Source organism: Pteropus alecto, unplaced genomic scaffold, assembly GCF_000325575.1.
Source record: "Pteropus alecto unplaced genomic scaffold, ASM32557v1 scaffold76, whole genome shotgun sequence".
In the NCBI taxonomy this organism is placed as follows: Eukaryota; Metazoa; Chordata; class Mammalia; order Chiroptera; family Pteropodidae; genus Pteropus; species Pteropus alecto.
The window spans coordinates 15,194,618-15,214,116 of NW_006443138.1; the positions used below are offsets into that span (position 1 = coordinate 15,194,618).

Below are 19,499 nucleotides of genomic sequence, written 5' to 3' on the forward strand. Positions count from 1 at the left end.
TTAAACTATTTTACAAGCAATGGCAAAAATATAAGAATGCAGATAAGAAATATCTGACTAATATGTGAATTCAAGACAAGAAATGTCCTGAAGTAGAATAAAACTTAAGGTTTGTAATGCTCATGTTCTTGTGTTAGCAAATCAAAAGTAATACAGTGTATTTGTATACTAAATAAATAATGAATCTTTACTTCCAGATACTCTTCATTTTTCTTTAGACGCAAGGAGATTTTTGTCATCCAGTAAGTTACTGTGGTGATGCAGAGCTCTGCTGTGATTATTTTAATCTTGTCAGGTGGTGTGCTCTATTTTTTAAATACATATTTTGTTGAGGGTTTTATTGTTTAATATGTTGTTTTTAAAGCCAAAAAAAAAAAACCCCCAAAAAACAAAAAAAATACTTTCTACTTATATAATGTGTCCTCTATAAAATTGCATGCTATTGATATGGTAAAATGCACATTGTCTCAAAATGTGCATGTCCTAAGACTTTGCTGTGTTCTCATGTTGTGTTAGCTTTGATAGTAAAATAAGTGTTCACCTAGATTTCTTCACTTGCTTTTTATCCTATTATTACCATGACACAAAGCTGAGTTTGCCATCTGACAGGTGGAATCTGGGTTCGCACTACACACAAGCTCTTTTCAACTATTGCAGATAGTAATCTGTAAGGACCAAGATGATGACATTTCCTGTTCTCTCACTTTGAGGCATTTAGAGTGACACCTTTCCTGGAATCTTTACTTCTACCCTAACTACCGGATAGCCAACTGTGCATGTTTATAGGTACTCCTCTGATGCTCAGAAATGCCGTTTTTATCCTAGCACAAAAATTGCTTTATACATTCTAAGGATAGCATAGCAAAAATGTCAGCATTAGCTTGGAGCCCAGCAATTGATTGCATGCCCCAGTGATAATCAGTTTCTTCACACGAAGGATGTGAATGGAGGCAGAGAATGAAAATGCATTTGATTTCAAAATCCCAAATCTACTACAGAGGAGTCAGTCTCCATGAGCCACAATGCTGAATGGGGATAATGCTCCCATCATTCTCATTGACCATGAATAGCACTCAGCACAATTAAAATAGAGGAAGCCAGGCCTATTTCTACTTTAATCACATTTAGCATTTTGGAATATAGTTAATCTTGTTTTACTTTATATTAACTAATTACCAAGTTCCCACTGACAGAATTAAAATAGTTTTATGAAAATACTTTTCCTTAAAGGACCTGCTTGATCAGATTCAAACATTTGTCAAAGTAAGACATTGTTGAACTAAAGATTTAAGTGATCACATCACACATAAAAGATCAATTTCCAACCAGCACTCAAAGCTGACCTCTCAGCATTCCAGACTCACAAGCAGCAGTCTGGTTGAGTAACACTGCTGAATGTCTTTCTTCATCATCATTAAACAGAATGCTTTTACTCTTTGTTTCTTTTGCTTTATGCTATTAGTACCTCAGAGAAAAATGCTTTCATTTTTATAGAACTCTCACTGTCTCTCCTCTATCACCAACTTTTTTCTCCTAGAGTCAGTGATTAGTGTTCTGCTCAGTCAGAGCTCTTGCTTTGACAGAGCAAAACTTAATAGTTTGGGTTAATGAGAGCCTTTAGAGAACACCTCTACATAAATTACATTGTTAAGGTAGATGTGGTCTTCTTCCAAATTTAGTTTTCAGAGGTTGCCTTCTAACATCTAATAGGGGAACTTCATTGCTTATCTGCCACACTAGCTAATACTTCAGGCTGTGAGGATTTTCATTTTAGATGGTATTATGTCATCTGTCTCCTCTCCATTAAGTTCTCACTGAGAACTTTGCCCATCTCTTCACACAGCTGTCAGCAGGCTCTTCATCCTACCTACTGCTTCTTCCCTATTGCCCCTGAGGTAGCTAAGCTTATGCCCATGGTTTTAATTTAGAATACATGGTTGACAAAATAAAGCAACAGCCAAGAATTTGTTTTCAAATGTGTTAATGTGGAGAGGGTTAGTAATGAGAAAAATTCAACTCCTGCCACCCTGGGAACCTTATCTAATCACTTTGACATCAGCAAGAATGTTGCTTTCCCATATCTATCTAAAAACCCATTTCACCTTGTTTGAGCAAAAGAAATATCACCTGGGCACCCATCAAGTGCCAGGCACTGTTCTCGGCACTGGAAATACTGATGAAAAAGGAAAGGGCATTTCTTCCAGAGAGATGCCATTCACATAGCTAAGCTCCTTTTAAACCTATTTGTCCTCACAGATATGAGGAGACAGACTGAGAAAGTACTTAGATTTCACTTACTTACTGATTGTTTTCTGTAAATAAGAAAGATATTACACTACTCACTTATTCAGATGGTATGTTTACCTTATAGAGTGAAGTTTTAGCGTCAGCTATATAGTACCAGCCATAGGTTAGGATAATCAGTTTAACTGATACTGAAGACCACAGAAATGTTATTAGTTATTTTATAAAAGAATGAATAAGGATTTGAAAGGATACTTTTTTAAAGCCTTTAACAAGTGAAAACAATAGGAAGGAACAAAAATTAAGACAACTTTTAAAACTGAGTAATAGAATATCATTGCAGAAGTATCTGTAAATGTCAGAATAATTAATGACTTGATGAAATATATAAACTAAAAACTCACACTCAACATTTTACAAAACCCGGAAAGATTAATTAATATGTTTTACCAGAGAGAAAGATTCTTTACAAATTTTTATTTGACTATGAAGTACATGTAAATGTGTACAAATATGTATTTTTATATCAAGGCAAAAGAATTTGAGGTTCTTTTCTTTTCATACTGACCTAACCAATTAAGTAAAACCACAAATTTTCTCACTTTGTCCTATGCCACTGGTAATGCTGATTTAAGCTGCTCATCTATATGCTATCATCTATGGCTCTCTATTTGAACTATATTTTAGTTCCCTATAGATTTCAACTAATTGACCTTGAGGGAAAGCTGAGTCTCTGTGACAATATGGTCTTCAATCACCACTGCCAACATAAATAAATGGTTCCTCTCTGGATCTATCAAGAGTAATCTGAGTGGAATTTAAGTTTTTGATAGACTTTTAAAAAATGAACCCAAACATGAAATAATACCCTTCCAGCAAAAAAGCATAGGATTTAAGACAACTAAGATTCATGTAATAAAAAGTGTTTAGCCTTTTATATTGAAAAGTGGTCAGTTATCTTATTGAAATCTAGACAATTCTAAAATTGATTTCTATACTGATGAACTGAATATGATTTGGCAATAATCTTCACTATCATAAGTGAATAAAATAAGAATACCATACCAGTCTAAAGTGCTTTCCATTTAATAATTTTTAAAGATTTCTTTTAAATCTTAGTAAAAAAAATGTTTTCTATTTGAATTTCTTTAAGTGTCTTCACAGAGCACTTGATTTGAAAATAGCACTCCTTCTGAAATAATATTGTTGACTTTCATGCACAGTAATTTCTATAAATTTGTGTGTATCTAACCCAGTTTTTCTAATTACTTCATCAGTGATAAGTCAATTCATTTTTCTCATATTATGTCCCACCTTCTTTTCTAATTTCCTGCATTATTGTCAAAATTAATACTTTTCTTATTTAAAAATAAAAATTTAAAACCTCAAGGAAAAACAAAATTCAGAACATAGCCAATACTTAAGGAGAAAATGATATCCATGTGATATGAAGCTAAGAATCAAAGCAATCCAATGGAAAGAAATTATAGACAACAAGAAAAAAAAATCTAATTTTTATTTGAATTAGGTAATTTATGCCATTTTGGCATAAATTTAAGCTATCCATATAGGTATTTCAAGATTTTGGTTCACACATAACTGTGACATAAGCATAGACTGGACAGTTACATAAAAATTAGACTATTAGAAGCTTTGATTCTCACATTATGTAAATACAAGTATGAAGTACAGATTACATTAAGTGATTGAGTTTAGATAAAGAAAAAGATACAAAAGCAAATAAAGCCAAAACACACCCTACTTCTTTTTTTATTACTTAAGTAGAAAAGAGCGACTTTATTGTTCTGATATCTTATTTCCTAACAAAGTATCTAGCACCTGTTAAATTCTAATATTAGGTGATATGATATGGCTTTTGTTTAGACTCATACTGTTTTTTGATTATACTTATCTAAAGCTTTGAGGTAGGACCATATGAGAATTCTTAATTGTTTTATATTTAGTGCAAAATTGATTCAACTCAGTTATTCTCTCATTATCAGAGTACTTATATTTAGCTTACTGTGTATCTTAGTCTGAATTCATCCATAATTGTATACTTAACAATGATTTATTCATTGTCCACTATGAATAAGGTTCTGAGGGACTTGTAGTAAGTTAGGTGTTAATCCTGCCCCTGCCTTCAAGTATTTATGAACCTTAGTGCATGTATCCTTAATGCATGTACTTAAATAGCCATAATACAGGGTGGAAGGTGATGGTTTCACAGAAGGAAAAATTATTTTCTCAGTAATAGAACAAGGAAAGGTCCATGAAGGAGTTAACATTTGAATCAGCCATTAAGGAATTAGTAGAATCTGCTTGTGAGAAAACACCTGGAATGGTACATACTGAGAGGGAGGGATACCAAGAGAATACTTGGAGTGCGAACAGAGTGTATGAAGGGGAGCTATAAGGAATAATGTAGAAATATGGGCATGATTAGAAATGTTTTTACGTGATTATTTGAAAACTTAGTATTTATAGTCATTATATTAGAGATTTATTTAGCACTTTGAAGTGAAAACCAGAAAATAAGACTAGGATTTGATGTCTAGATATTTGTGACCACTCTTTATTCAGGAACCATGATTAGGAAGAATAAAATAGGAAATCTTGCTGCTTAATTTAGCACAATCTAGCCTACCCATTTTTGAGTAAATTTAAGACCGAATATTCTTTTAAAAACAACAAAAAAATCTTTCTTTATATTATTAATTATAGAACAGATGAGTAGGAGGAGCTTGAGTTATGCAGAATAAACTAGAAAAAGTAATTCTAGTACTAATGATAGTAACTAACATTTATGTGTTGTTTACAGCCTGGGAATTTTCTAAGCATTTTACATATATGGCTTTGATTGACATATTTTACCCCATTTTCCAAATTAGGAAACTGAGGCACAGAAAGATCAAGTAATTTGTTCAAGATAATATAGCTGGTATTTGTTGGTGCAGATATTTGAAGCCATTAGGGACATCATATTTTATAAGTAGGAAATAATTTACAAATATCCACCTAAGTCCCATAGCTAGCCGGTTATGGTTTAAAATTAGTGTCTTTAGAGAGATCTTTCAAATGCAAAATAAAATAATAAAAGCAGTAAAATAAAAGTAATTTCCTGTAGCATTTTTCACTGAAAAAAAAAATCACCTGACTTTAAAGGAAAAAAATTATTCAATTAGTTATGATTTCTAAATGAGAATAGAGATCAATAAAAAAGCAAGAATATGAATAATAATATGATGCTTTAGCTATTTCTTGCTCATTTATATTTTAATATGATTATTTGTGTTTAACATCTTTTGGGAATTAACATCTCTTGGGGATTTCATTAACGTGTACCAATTCTTTAAATGACTTACTGATGGCTGCCTGGAAACGAGCTCTATTTTAGATTCTAGATATTCTAGTAAAAATATTTGCCAGTATGGCCTCAAGTAATCCTGGATCCTTTTTACCAGAGAGAATCTTTTAAGTCTAACTATCCTTATATAGGTGGACAATAAGGCTGTTATTAAATCACAGCCTGTTAGTGTGTTTGAATTTCACCAATCACAAACTGAAAAATGTTCCTTGTTACTGTAAAAATGGTCTCCACGCAACTCAAGACTCTCCATTTCCACTTGGTAGGGAAATTGATTTGTTAATTTGAGTATCACATTTATTTCTATCTTAAGCTCAGTTAATTAGGATTTGCCCAACCAAACCCCGTTGCCACAGCAATTTCTGAAGAACAGCACTGGGTCATCAGGCATCTAAGGGGGCTGGGGTAGTGTGGGTCTAGTCCATAATGTCTTTTTTTCTTGCTGGTCTTTGCTAAGGTGTAATTATTTCCAACAGGGAATTTTTCCTAGTCCCCACTGTTGCAATGTCAGAAATGTGTCCAGACTGTCTAATTCAGACACTGTGTCTTCCTGTCCCCAAACCAGGGCTTCTTCTGATTCAATAGCCCATTTAGCCATCTCTGTATCCATCTAGAGTTGGGATTTCTCTGTTGCCTTCTTAGAATCACCAGAAGGTATAGCAGGAAGCCTTCAAGCTCATGCACCAAGACTTTGCTCAAGCACTGCAGTTTTATCACTGTGATGCCATGTTTGGTAACATGATGTTCTACCAAGGTATACCCTGAGAGGCTGGCTGGGAGATACCTCCTTTGGTTTGGGGACACCTACATCATTAACCAAGAATTCTATCATTCTTGAAAATACTTGCTCCAGCATTCCCATATATTTTACCAGTCCCGGTATTTTAATGAAATATACTTCTTTTTGATGCATGTTTTCTTCATTTGAACATTTGTGAACATTTTCATAATATTCATTATACCACATTTTTCAATCTAATTATTTCCTTTCATTCATCCTTTACTTCAAAAATCACATCTTCTTATAAGTAGTCTTCACTAAGGAATGCATAAAATCATCCCCAATAATATTTAAAAATTAAAACTTTTTATGTTATAGGTTTTATTGATTTAATTAAACTTCGTGACTTTTGTGTTTTTTGCAGTGCTAAGTTATTGTGCATGACAAATGTGTTACTAAAGATGTGCTCGTCTCTGAATTCGTGTGTTGCATAGTCTATTTAGATGTTAAAAATTATTTTAATATTTTTCGGAGAATAAATAACTTGACCAATGAACTGTCACAAAAAAAATATGTCTTAAGTAATTCAAATGATATGATTTTGTTATGGTTACATATTCATCAAAACTCACTTATGAAACAAGACAGGCAATATAATGTCATTTTTCAAAGTTCCATTCTTCTTGGTTCAGCACTCTCTATTGGACAAAGAAAATTTTTTTTTAAATCTCCATTAACTTTCTTAGATCATTGAATGCTATGCAATATATTAAAAAATAACCCATTTTTAATGTAGTGCTCCAAATACCTAACAATATAAAAAAGTTCCTTCTTAACCTGAGAGAGAGGCTAAATTATTATTTGGCCATATTGGGGTTCAAATAATATATAATTTTTAAAAATGAAATAGATTCTAAAATAATGATCATGTGTCAGATAAAGGCATAGCACATTACACATTACTGATTTATATTTTTCTGATTTTAATCTAGAACTCTTTCAGAAAGAGCTGTACCTTCAACTCAATGCATTTAACACAATCTCTGTTGCAGGTTACTTAGTTATAGAAAATCCATCAAGTAAGTTTGTGAAATATCTTTTTTTTGAATATCAACTTTAGACTCACTGATTTGATGAATTTTAATGTGTGGTTCCTTTTTTGTATGTTTGTTAGAAAAACCTCTAAGCTAGATATAAATCATAAAAGCATGACTAATTGCATGGTAACTGGAGAAATGCTTTCTCTCTCTCTGGGGCAAAGCCTGCATGTCTGTATTTTAGCTTGGGAAGTAATACGGGGATATTTAAACTCCTTGGGGTTTAAAAACCATGTCATTATGAGAATGAGGTCACTGCAATATTTTATATCTTCTAAAACCTTGTAATGTATAAAATGCTTTCTGTATGACAAAGAGGTATTATGCGCTTTAGGATTCAATGATAACTTTACATTTACTTGAAAAACTTTCCTCATTAAAATGTTAATCATTCATTTAAAGTCACTTAAAAATTGAAGGAATTTTGTACCATGAATACAAAGGAAGAAAACTTTACAAAGGGGAAAAATTAATTTTGTAAGTGTGACAGAGTCACTTTAAAAGGCTGGGTGGTTTATGGGGTTTGAAATGTCCGTTGTTCTGTAACTTGTTCACCAGTGCCAATGCGAAAGTGAAAGAACTCAATCTAACGTGACTCCGTTTTGTACCTTTCTTTGCTTGGAGGCCGATAAGCAAGAAATCTTTCCTGCAACATGTTGAAGAGCTTTGCACAAACAACAACCTAAAGTTTCAAGAAGAATTTTCGGTATGTTACTAGCAGTTGTCACAACACTGCCAGACCTCCAGTCGTTTCATGTGTCACATTTCATGTCCATTTTAAGCATGCAAGGCCATGAAGGACACTGGCCTTGATAATCAATACCCAATTACCAGGTTGATTGTTTGGATAGTAATGTGAGACTGGGCGGCCTCTGGTGCAACCTGAACAAAATTACTCACCTGCTGTGTCAGGAAAAGGTGCACTTCTTCAGACCTCCCTGGGAATAGCATCCTGGCCTGGTTTCATACTGCTCTCTCATCCAGATGTAGATGCAGATCTATAATGCTGTATTCTTGAGTTTTGTTTGGGTACAAGGCTTGAGTTATACTATCTATGTAGTTTTATAGTTGAATAATTATTTTAGACATAACACTAAATAATTCCAATTTAGATTTGCCTGTTTAGTTTGTTAGTGATACAAATGAACCTGACAGCAGAACTTAATGTTTTGAGAAACTATAAAAATAACTTTATTTTTATAACTGTCCAAAAATTAAAAAAATGATAAGTAATCTCCATGTTTTACAAGGCCTGATTTTAAGTTGCTACATAATAAATGCTATTTTATGTTATGGAGAATATGTAAAATTAAGAACTTGTCACCCAAAAAACTACTTAAAAGTTAAGAATGATTTTGTTGCTTTTAACATTTCGCATATTTATAAATTGAAATTATTTTAAAACATAAGATAGATATCAGATCTTCAAATTATTTTGACTTGTAAGCATCTTTCTTAACTTAGATGATTATTTTGTATAATGAAAATAAAACAGATTTCTAAATGTCACCAAAACTTTATTTTTTCATGAAATTCTTAGTGTGTGAATTTATGAAACAAAGAATTGAACTATTGGCTTGAATAATTCAAGATTATAATATTTCAGTCTCTCAGGGAATAATAACAAAAATGTCAGAAGATTAATGGTATTTCCTACAGCTTTTTGGTTATGCTTCTTAAATAATATTGGTCTGGACTTAACAAAATCAGTGATACCATAAAACTCTTCTTAGTATTTACACAAAGAGAACTCTGAAGTTTTCAGAAGCAGAATTTCACTAGCGTAGGAGCAAATAAAATCACATTATGCATGACTGAGTAGATAAGTTTTATTAGCAGTAACATTTTCACAGATATTACATTGAGAAATTTTCTAGTTTAAATTTTTTGGAGATCACGATTTTAAGAACCTGAGTTTTTGTTATATAAGTATAGGTTTTGTATATATATTATATAAATGTATATAAATATGTAAGGGGCTTCTTTTACAAAAATGTTTTTATTCTAATGCTATAATAAGTTTTTTAAAGCAAAATTGTGATTTAATAAACAAATGCATATTTGATGCATATATTTGATAAACCTTATAACTCAGGTTATATTCACTTATTATATTTTAAATATTTATAAGCTCCTATTATGTGATAGGCATTGTATCTGATACACTGATGTATATCAACTCAACACTTAATAGCTAAGTGACCTTTGGCAAATCACTTAAACTCTCTGTGCCTCAATGTCCTCATTTCTAAAATAATAGAAATTGTTATTATAATTGCTACCTCACTGAATTGTGAATACTAAAATGATTGAATGTGTATAATACTAAGAATAGTGGCTGATACAATTGTTAGCTATTATAATGATAATTCTTACCAGAAAGATGCTCATATTATAAGAACTGTATAAAAAAATTACGAATGCTCTATATTACGATAAAAAATGTGTTCATAAAAAAGTGATGATCAACTCTGTTTGGATAGCAGTCAGAAAAGACTTTACAAAAAGATAACCTTTAGGAAGAGCGATTAACTTTAGGAAGAGCTGAAGTCCAATAAGTAGAAAAAGGGGCAAAGAAAGGTATTCCAGAGAAAGGGAATGAATGCGAAAGCATGAGGATGCAAAATAGTCCAACTCATCTGTGATCCACTAAAAAGAAGGAACAGTAGAAGAAAGAGCTAACAGTAAGGAGGGTGGTTGAGGCCCTGTGTGCCCTGATAAGAATAACCAAATGTACCATTACTCTTCAAACAATCAACCTGGTAATTGGGTGTTAATTATCAAGGCCAGAGCCATTTAAATCTATAAATAGAAACATCTATGTAAAATAATCATAGAATAGAAATACCACTTTTCAGGGGATTTCCAATTCATCTTTCTTCTCCCCTCCCCTGCATAGTTCTTTGTCTCTTACAAACATGCTGACCTATACTCCCAAAACCTTGACACAAGGAAGCTTTTCTAGGATTCCTCACTTGGTTAATTTTTTTCTAAGCCTTAGTGCTAACACACCAAATTCATACATATCCACTTGAAAAAAAGACTGTCTAGATTTTCTTTTTGAGGAACAATAAGAGGGAAGGGAGAATTAGTCAATTAAAAGAAATAATTTATAATGATGTTGAATAAATTGTAAAAACACGTTTTTAACACTTGTCAAGAAATTTGGCAAGTTGAGACTTATTTCTAAAATTTTATAAATGTAAATCTCAGCTCAAAAAAATAATGAACACATTTTCTTGCACCAACTTTCTTAATGATGAATGGATAATATCATGATTTTTCACCAGAATGTTAATAATAGATCTTCTTGACCCTTCGTCTGTGTCTGATAATTCTTAATCTCACTTTCGCATTCCACTATCGATTTAACAATGCCTACTGAGAACAGGAACTGACCTTTGGCATCTTCTCAAGCTGACCAGTGTTGTACCAATTAATAGGCGTGAAATCACACTGCCTGACGAGAAAAAACAAAAAATAAATCACTAAACTCTCTTTCTCTACTAAGTAGACATTAAAATATTAAATTATATTAAGTATGTACCTGACAAAACCATTAGTAGAATATGGAAAAGTGTTACTAACATGGTTGCTACATCTTAGAGCTTCCCAAAATACAAAGAAATTATACCAGAGAGCAGTAGCCCAACTGACCATTCCATTCAGTATATTTTTGGTGAAAGTTTATGTAAGTTCATTAATATTAATTTAACCTTGTTTCGGTAATTACAAGAGGTGTTTTCAATTTAAAAATAAAAGGGTTTACAGAAAAGAATTGTCTTTTACTACTAAGTGGAATTTCTTATTTACCTCTGAAATAAATGTAAATTTTGCAATGACTTTATTCCACAGGAATTACCAAAATTTCTTCAGGATCTTTCTTCAACTGATGCCGACCTGCCTTGGAACAGAGCAAAAAACCGTTTTCCAAACATAAAACCATGTATGTGCGCTTATTATCTCTGGTTTTAGCTGTGGAATATTTTAACGTGACCACAAAATGCATCTTAGCATTTTATATTTCTTAAGTATATTTTACTGCATATTAATTGAATTATAATAATGTGCTTTGTTAGCAGCAACTTTCAAATTGTGTTTCCTTTGCTTTGTTAATATTTATTAAAGTTAATGTACATGGTTTCAGCCTGTTCACACAAGGTTCACTTATGCAGGTGCAAGAAACTATAGACCTAATAGTTTTCTTAGCTTTGTAATTTAACCCAAGTAACAAAACTCTCTAACATCTTTCTACAGACCTAGTTTTCAAACAAAAAGAGAAAGTTCATATGTAACTTTGTGCATTAGTTTCTCTTAAGAGCATGGCCTTGTTTTCTTATGGAATATAAAAAATGCATTGTAAAATATTCATTAAGATCAGAGTTCTTACCAGAATTGGTTTTACAAAAGGAGGCAGGTTTGTGCCTTACCATAATAAACATGGCTTCGTTTTTCGATTAATTAGAAAAGAAACCATATTATTGCTCTAAGAATTTGCAGTTATGTGAAAGAAAAAACATAGCATTCCTCAGTTAATAATAATAAGTGTTTGATGTATTTTTTAAGCAGATGTTTCTTTCTATATTCTGACTTAATACACTTTACATTATGAAATAAAAAGTGATATTTTTGATGTTTTGAAATATTGTCAATATTATTTCAAAATCTAAAGTTTAAAATATTCCTAATTTTAGAGTTGACATGTATTTTTTTCTATGTGTTGTGCATTTTCAAAACTATATTGGGGAAAATTCCATACTTACAAATTAAACTCTCCCTTCTAGAAAAACATGGACTTAGAGAAGAATACAATCATAGAATGTAAAATCATAATATATATGTATAGAAATAAATGGACCAAATTCTGATATCCTCTAGAACAAGAGGATAACTGAGTCATGAAATAAATTTAAGGAAACATGATATAAGAGATAGTAATCTAATGGAATTTGCTAATTCCCAGTATTAGAATAGGATGAAAATACAAATAGCTTTAATCCTAAACTCCTTTCTAGAACAAAACAAACCATTAGTAAATGACTTTAAGAACAGTTGACAAATAAGACATTATAAGAAATGAGAAATGTTAGTATTACATCTCTAAATTTCTACGGCATAAGCTTTCTCAACAAGTCCTTTTGTTTTTAATTTCAGAGAGTTAACCTGGATGAGATGCATCATAAGTTTAAGAGATATGGAAATTCTCATGTTTTTATATTCATCTGTACCTAAATTTCTATATTATATCTATATTCAGTATTTTTCAATGGATTTTTAGAGGAAAGATTTTTAACTGTCCTCTTAAAGAGTTGGAGGTCCTATAAGAAATAATTTTGTTAGGTAAAATTTTATATTTTTCAAGAATGTTATTACAATAATTTATTAATTTAATAATACATACTGCCTTCTGTATAGTAAAAAAGCTAAGAACACATGGGTTCTAATTGAACCCCCTGGGTTGCAATCCTATTTACCCACTATCTTAGTGACTAGACATAATAATTCAATAGTCTCTATCTTTTAAGGTTATTGTGAAGATAGATGAAATAATCATGTAAATTACTTTTCCCAGTATTGGAATAGGGGAAGCACTCAATAAATGTTAGTTATTAGGATTGTTAGTAATCGATAGATTGTTTATTTTTAAAAACTGCTAACTTTCTGAGTGAATAAGATTTAGTGACATGCTAAATGTCATTTAGGGTCTCTAGTCTGGAGATAACAGCCCACTTCAATAGCCTGGGTTAAAAGGCAGGCTGTAAACTCACAGCCACCTCTGTGGGCCAGTATACCATCCTCTCCACCCCTCTGACCCCCTCCCACACACACACACCAAACAAATGAGATCTTTAGACAAAATATATTCTCCCATTGTGCTTGTGGAGAAGCCATAAAGCTGAAAACAAAATTTTTTTTCTCTTTTAGAGAATGAATTCATTTTAATAGAGTCTGAATTTTGGCTTGAGCCAGCTAAGTGAAGTGCATTGTTTCCCCTGAGTAATGTAGGAAGTAGGATTTCAAATATCACAGTGCATTTTAGAAGATATTAGCTTACAGGGCTTTAAGATACTAGAATTAGCAGCAAATGCTTGCAGAAGAGATTTGCAAATCTCTGTTTGACAGGACACTATGACCTTCAGAAGTGTTCCAACACCATGAAGAAAAATTTAACTTGTTGTTGACTCGAATAGTTATGAGCAGGCATATCAAATGAATAGAAACCTGATGGCTTCCCTTCTAAGTTATAGGACTAGCCACACTGTCATTAAAATAGTTAGGTCATACCAAATTCAAAATCTTTGGGATATAATCATTTGTATAAATTTGCCTAAATATTTTCTATTTCTAATTTAAGCCCATTGGGCAGGTCTTTATAATTACTAACAATACAGTTAAGTCATTTTAACATATAACATGTGCTTAAGTTTTAACAATATAAGAACATGTATTGAGTGCTTACTATAAACTTTCATTTAAGTCTTCCTTAAGAGAATTATACAAAATAAATGTATATCTACGTATTATAGCTGAAGTAACAAAGGAGTCTCTAAGCAATTCACCCAAGGCCATACATATGGTAGACAGATCATCTGGAATTCAAATCCAAGCCCATTTACCCATTTTTCTTCCACTATCGAGAGCCTTCCCATTGAGGTTTTAAAATTTAAAAAAAAAAAAAAAACCTTCAATATAACTATGTAGTTATAGATATTTAATTTTTATCATTTCCATGTCTAGTTAAAATTAACACTGGACATTGCTATTATAATACCAACTTGCTAAAAATCCTCAGGAAAATATTTTTTTAAAACTTTAAAAAAAAATTAATGAATAGAGGACATCTAATTCTATCAGATCTTAAAATAGTCTAAAGAATAATAATTAAAAGTTTGGTATTAAAGAAAGAATGGTTAGATAAATTAATGAAAGAGAATAAATAGTCCAGAAATAAACCTAAATACATAGAAAAATCTAATGTATGATAAAAGCAGTGTTTTGAATAAGGAGAGAAAAGGTGGATGGAATGTTAAAAAATCAGGACTGTTTGTTGTTTTAAATGGCAACAAGCAAACAAACAATAAAAGATAGATTTTACTTCACTCCATAAGAAAAAAATAAATAAGTCCCAATGGATCAAAGATTGAAATACTTAAAACAAAAGCAGAAAATAAAACACATTAAAGTTCCAGAAGAAACCAGGAATGAATTTGTGAAAATAAGAAAATTGATGACAAACACCTTTGCATGAATGGTACAATGAAAATGAAACCATAATGAAAAATAATGAGAAATTCGATTATAAAAAATATAAATTTTATGTGTGATAAGATAGCTAGCTAGATTGACAGAGTCAAAGACAAACAACAAACTAAGAAAAAAATTTTAATACATATGACAAAAGGCTACATATAACCTTTGTATTTAATATAAAGTATTTTTTAAATAGAAAAATGATATAATAGGAAAAGATAGTTAATAGAAAACATATTTATAATGGCCAATAAACAAGCAAGAAATTCAATTTTACTTATATTTAAGGAAATCAAAATGAATACTGAGTTATCAATTTGTATCTATCAAGAGATTGTAACTTAAAATGTTTAATAGTATCTTGTGGTAGTGAAACAGAATTGTTCAAACATTTTTTATTCAGAATATGAATTGATCTAATCAGAGAACAATTTGAGAATATCTTTCAAAATTTGAAATGCACAATATGATTTGGGAATTTTATTGCTGGTGATGCATTCTACAAAGACACTCCTATATATATATACAAAAAGTTCAATTATGTTTACTCAGCATTTTATAATAACAAAATGAGATTAATTTAACTCTTTAAATATGACATATTCAAACAATAAACTACTACATGGCTTTTTAAAATAATGAGCTAGGTATCTTTGTTTATGCTGATATGGAAAGATATAATCAAATGTAAAAAGCAACTTACAGGAGAGACCATATATTATCCTATTTGTAGTTAATTTTCTATGAACATGTATAAAAAATTCTGGGAACATATGCAAGAACATATTAATAGTCATTATCTCTGGGTAGTGGAAATATGGGATAAGCAGGAACTTCTACTTTAGTTTTACACCCATCTGTAAAGTTGAATGTTATATCATGAACTTCTTTGTACTACTTTTATAAAAAAAAAAATAGTGGCAATTTAAAATTGAATTAGTACTGATTTCTTATATTTTCTTCTAGATAATAATAACAGAGTGAAGCTGATAGCTGATGCTAGTATTCCAGGATCAGATTATATTAATGCCAGCTATGTTTCTGTAAGTTGCTATTTTTATATAGTTTATATTTTTGTAAAACATAAATTCTGAAATTTATTACTCTTCCAACTATTCAAAATAACAAATTTATTACAACCTCTATGGATTTTAATGTGCCAGCTCTTTGCAACAATACTAGGTACCCCCCATTTTATAAATGGGGAGATGGAGGCTTTTAGTAGATATTTCAACCTACCAAGAATCAGTTTACTAATAAGTGGCAGATGTACAACTTCAAGTTACATATCCACTGGTCTTTCTACTATTTCCTATGTGTTTTCAATGTATTGTCTACATACAATGAGGTCTGCCAGCTACTCTTTCAAAAGAAAATTAAATTAGTCAAATAGACAGTCATGTTCATATAATATAAAAATCTACTATGTTCTTCCTTTCTAGATTTGCGGTCTTTCAGGAGCACTACTATGCCACATTCTCTTTTCTACTCTTAGTTACTTGTGGAATATGAACTCCATTGTAGCTACTCAATAAACATATCTTAAATGAACCAACATAGAGGAGAATTGTGACATGCCTAATATACCGTCTTGCACATCATAGATAATAAATTCTGAATTGGATTGAAAATTGAATGAAACCAAATTGTTTTAGGGATCTCTCTGTTTTCTTCTCCTTCTCCATGGCTCTTTTGTTCTGGCAATGCTCATCACTATCGTGGGTACATAGAAACGTTGTACGTACCCAAATCTTCACTAGAGTTGACACAATTGTGAAATCTCAGAGTAGGAATTGCCCTGTGTTAATTCAACCATTCACCTTCAAACTCTTTCTTAAAAATTTCTGATAATTAGATGTTAACCTCTCTTAGCATTGATTCATCCATTTCCTTCTAAGGCAGATGATTCTATTCCTGATCAACTCTAATACAGTTTTTTTCTAATGAGATATGTTCTCTTATATTTTCTCCCACTGGCTCCAATTCTAATACATAAAAAGGTTAATCATCTTTATCATGTGACCTTACAGGTACTTAAGGATTTCCTCTACTGCCCACACTCGATAAGTTTTTAATTTTTCTTCTTATTTGTATATCTTCTCACCCAGATCTGCCATTCCCTTTTGTCCCATTTGGGCCCTGCTTATGTGATGCTGCATCCTTTCCCTAACATTAAACCTGTGTGTCTTGTGTCCCATTACCGCCAAGACACTGTTGGGGAAAGAGATTCATTTTAATTCTATACTGGTTGACGATCACTCCAAAATTATAATCATATGCTGGATCTTATTATGAAATGAATAAATAATGTGACAATTTTAAATTTCTTAATAGGGGAAGTGATGAGGGGTCTGTGGTTGGAGAAGTTAAGGCAATCCTTAGAATTTCATCTGTTTATACTAGAACTTTAAATTGGTATTTAAAAAAACACAAATTTACTATTGTATTGACATACTCTATACATTTAACAAATGATTGATTTTTTTGAAAGTGTAATTCTTCTCTAAAGATTTTGGTGAAATCTTGTGCTTCCTAATTTTCATTATAGTCAAAACTCTAGTATGTTGAAGTTTTATCTTGATTTACATAATGATGTACATAAGCATTTAATACTTAAATTTAATTGATGCTCTAATGATCATATGTCTTGTGACACTGTAGAACAGGGCATAGAACAGAATCTTTGCTTGGCATGCCAGGACCAGATGGGACTAGACGAAACCTCAATACCATAGTGGCCTTCACTTCTCCATCTCCAAATGTAGGCAGTCTTCACCTCAGAAAGAATGTCTAACACCTCAATTTCCCCCATTCCCATTTTTGTTCCATGGTACTTCCATCTGAAAGTTCATGAACATTGTCCTAGGAACAAAAGATGGAGGCCATCTACAAATAGATTCTGGATTCCTATTTCTTTGGAAGCTAGAGGGAAAGGAAGGAAAACTATCAAGGGAGGTAGGGAAGAAAGCAAAACAACTAGTATTTAGATGGAGAAGGAAAAAACTGAAGTCTGGGAAATGGAAAGGAGAAGACCAGCAGGTGGTCTGAGGGATAGACTTTCAGGCTGGGAAATTCCAGACCAGGGTCTGTAACAAGATTAATGTACCATTGATACACCTATCCCTCTGTCCTTGGCTGTCCTTGGGAATTGTGCTCCTTAAGCGAGGACTCACTGAGCCTGGAAAATGTTGATGAAGAATGGACTGTAGGAGAAAGGTAGCAAAGAAAAGAGATACTGTATCCCTGTAAACGGCCACTAACTACACAAATGTTTTCAAGAGAACTAACAATAAGAACATTATGCAATAGGACAAGAGGAAGGCCCCAAATCCTCAAAATTATGTCTCCTGTCAACCAGATGCCTAAAATTACATTAACTGGGGGATAACTTTTTTCATAATTAGAGATGAAAGATGAAATGTTATCATGCAAAAGAGCTGTAATAACATCAGAAACATCAGATTTGTTCTCATTTTGATAGATTGTAGTACTTAAAGACATTGAGTTCCTGAACAAGTGAAATGCAAATGATCAAGAGAAACATTTTATAAATCAATCAATTGTAGTTAATTATCCTCATCCTTGAAACACTTTCTTCATTTGGCTTCCAGATACCATTCTCTCTATTTTCCATCTACATATAGCTTTTTGACTCTTTTATGTCAGTCTCATTGATTCTCTTTTCTCCTGGAGTACCAAACATTTAAATTATCTACAGCCCAATCCTTGAATTTACTTCTTTTTCCCAAACTCATGTCCTTGGTAATCGCATTCATTCTCATGATTTTAAGTAAGATCTATGTGCTGATTACTTTCAAATGTATGTTTCTAGCTTAGACTTCCTCCTGAATTCCAAACTCACATACCTAATTGCCTTCGTGATATTCCCAGTTGAATATCTAACAGGGAATTCCAGTTTAATATATCCATAATAAATTTCTAATTTTCCTGTCAAAGCTACTCATTCTGAAGTCTTCCCCGTCTTCCTTTGGAATCATTATCGATTATTCTATTTTTCTCATACCCAGTATCCAATCCGTCAGCAAATTCTGTTGGCTCTGTCTTCAGAATATATCCAGATCTTATCACTTCTCGACATCTTCATTGCTATCACCAAAATTGCCCCCTTGGTTCAATTATTGCAATAACCTTCTAATTACTCTTCCTCTTTTCACCTTTACATCCTGATAATCTGATCTTCTTACAGAAACCAGAGTGAAACCGTTAGACTATACAGTGTATATGTTCATAAGCTTTCAACAGCTTTCTGTATCATTCAGAGTAAAAACCAGTCTCATAATTACCTACTAGGACCTAAAGCACCATTATCCTCTCTCCTCTGTGCTTTCTGAGGTCACTTTTTATTGCTGCCACCCCTCCAAATGCCACTCCAGCCATTTGCTGTTCTTAGAACAATGCAGACACATCTCTCCTTTCATACTATTACACTTGACTTTCTACCTGGAACACTTTTCCCTAAAATCCTGCAAGGCTTACTCTCTTCCTTCTTCAAATCCTTCCTCAGATATCAACAATGAGTTTTTTCTGAACTCTATTTTCTGAAAGCCCTCTCTCAAAGCACATTATCACTTTTAAAAGTTCTATGTATTTTGCTTTTTTAAATAGACTTATGAATAGACTTAACTTCTATTTCCCCTAATTAGAATGTAAGACAAATGAAGGTAGGAATTTTAGTGTCTTTTTTTCAATGAGAAATCTCCAGCTCCTAAAATAGTGCCTGGAACATAGTAGGCACTCAAATATTATTTGAATGGAAGAATGTGCATATTTTAAAAGTCTGTGAAGAAATCGACCAAAG

The 19,499-nt window shown here is 32.0% G+C and overlaps 1 protein-coding gene across 1 annotated transcript in view; it reads left to right on the forward strand.

Annotated features, from left to right (window-relative positions):
* Positions 1 to 19,499, forward strand: part of PTPRQ (protein tyrosine phosphatase, receptor type Q) — a 214,476-nt gene that overhangs the window by 182,836 nt on the left and 12,141 nt on the right. The window contains 4 exon segments of the mRNA XM_025040984.1: positions 7,385 to 7,411; positions 8,054 to 8,135; positions 11,285 to 11,375; positions 15,647 to 15,723. Coding sequence (XP_024896752.1) covers positions 7,385 to 7,411; positions 8,054 to 8,135; positions 11,285 to 11,375; positions 15,647 to 15,723 — 277 coding nt within the window.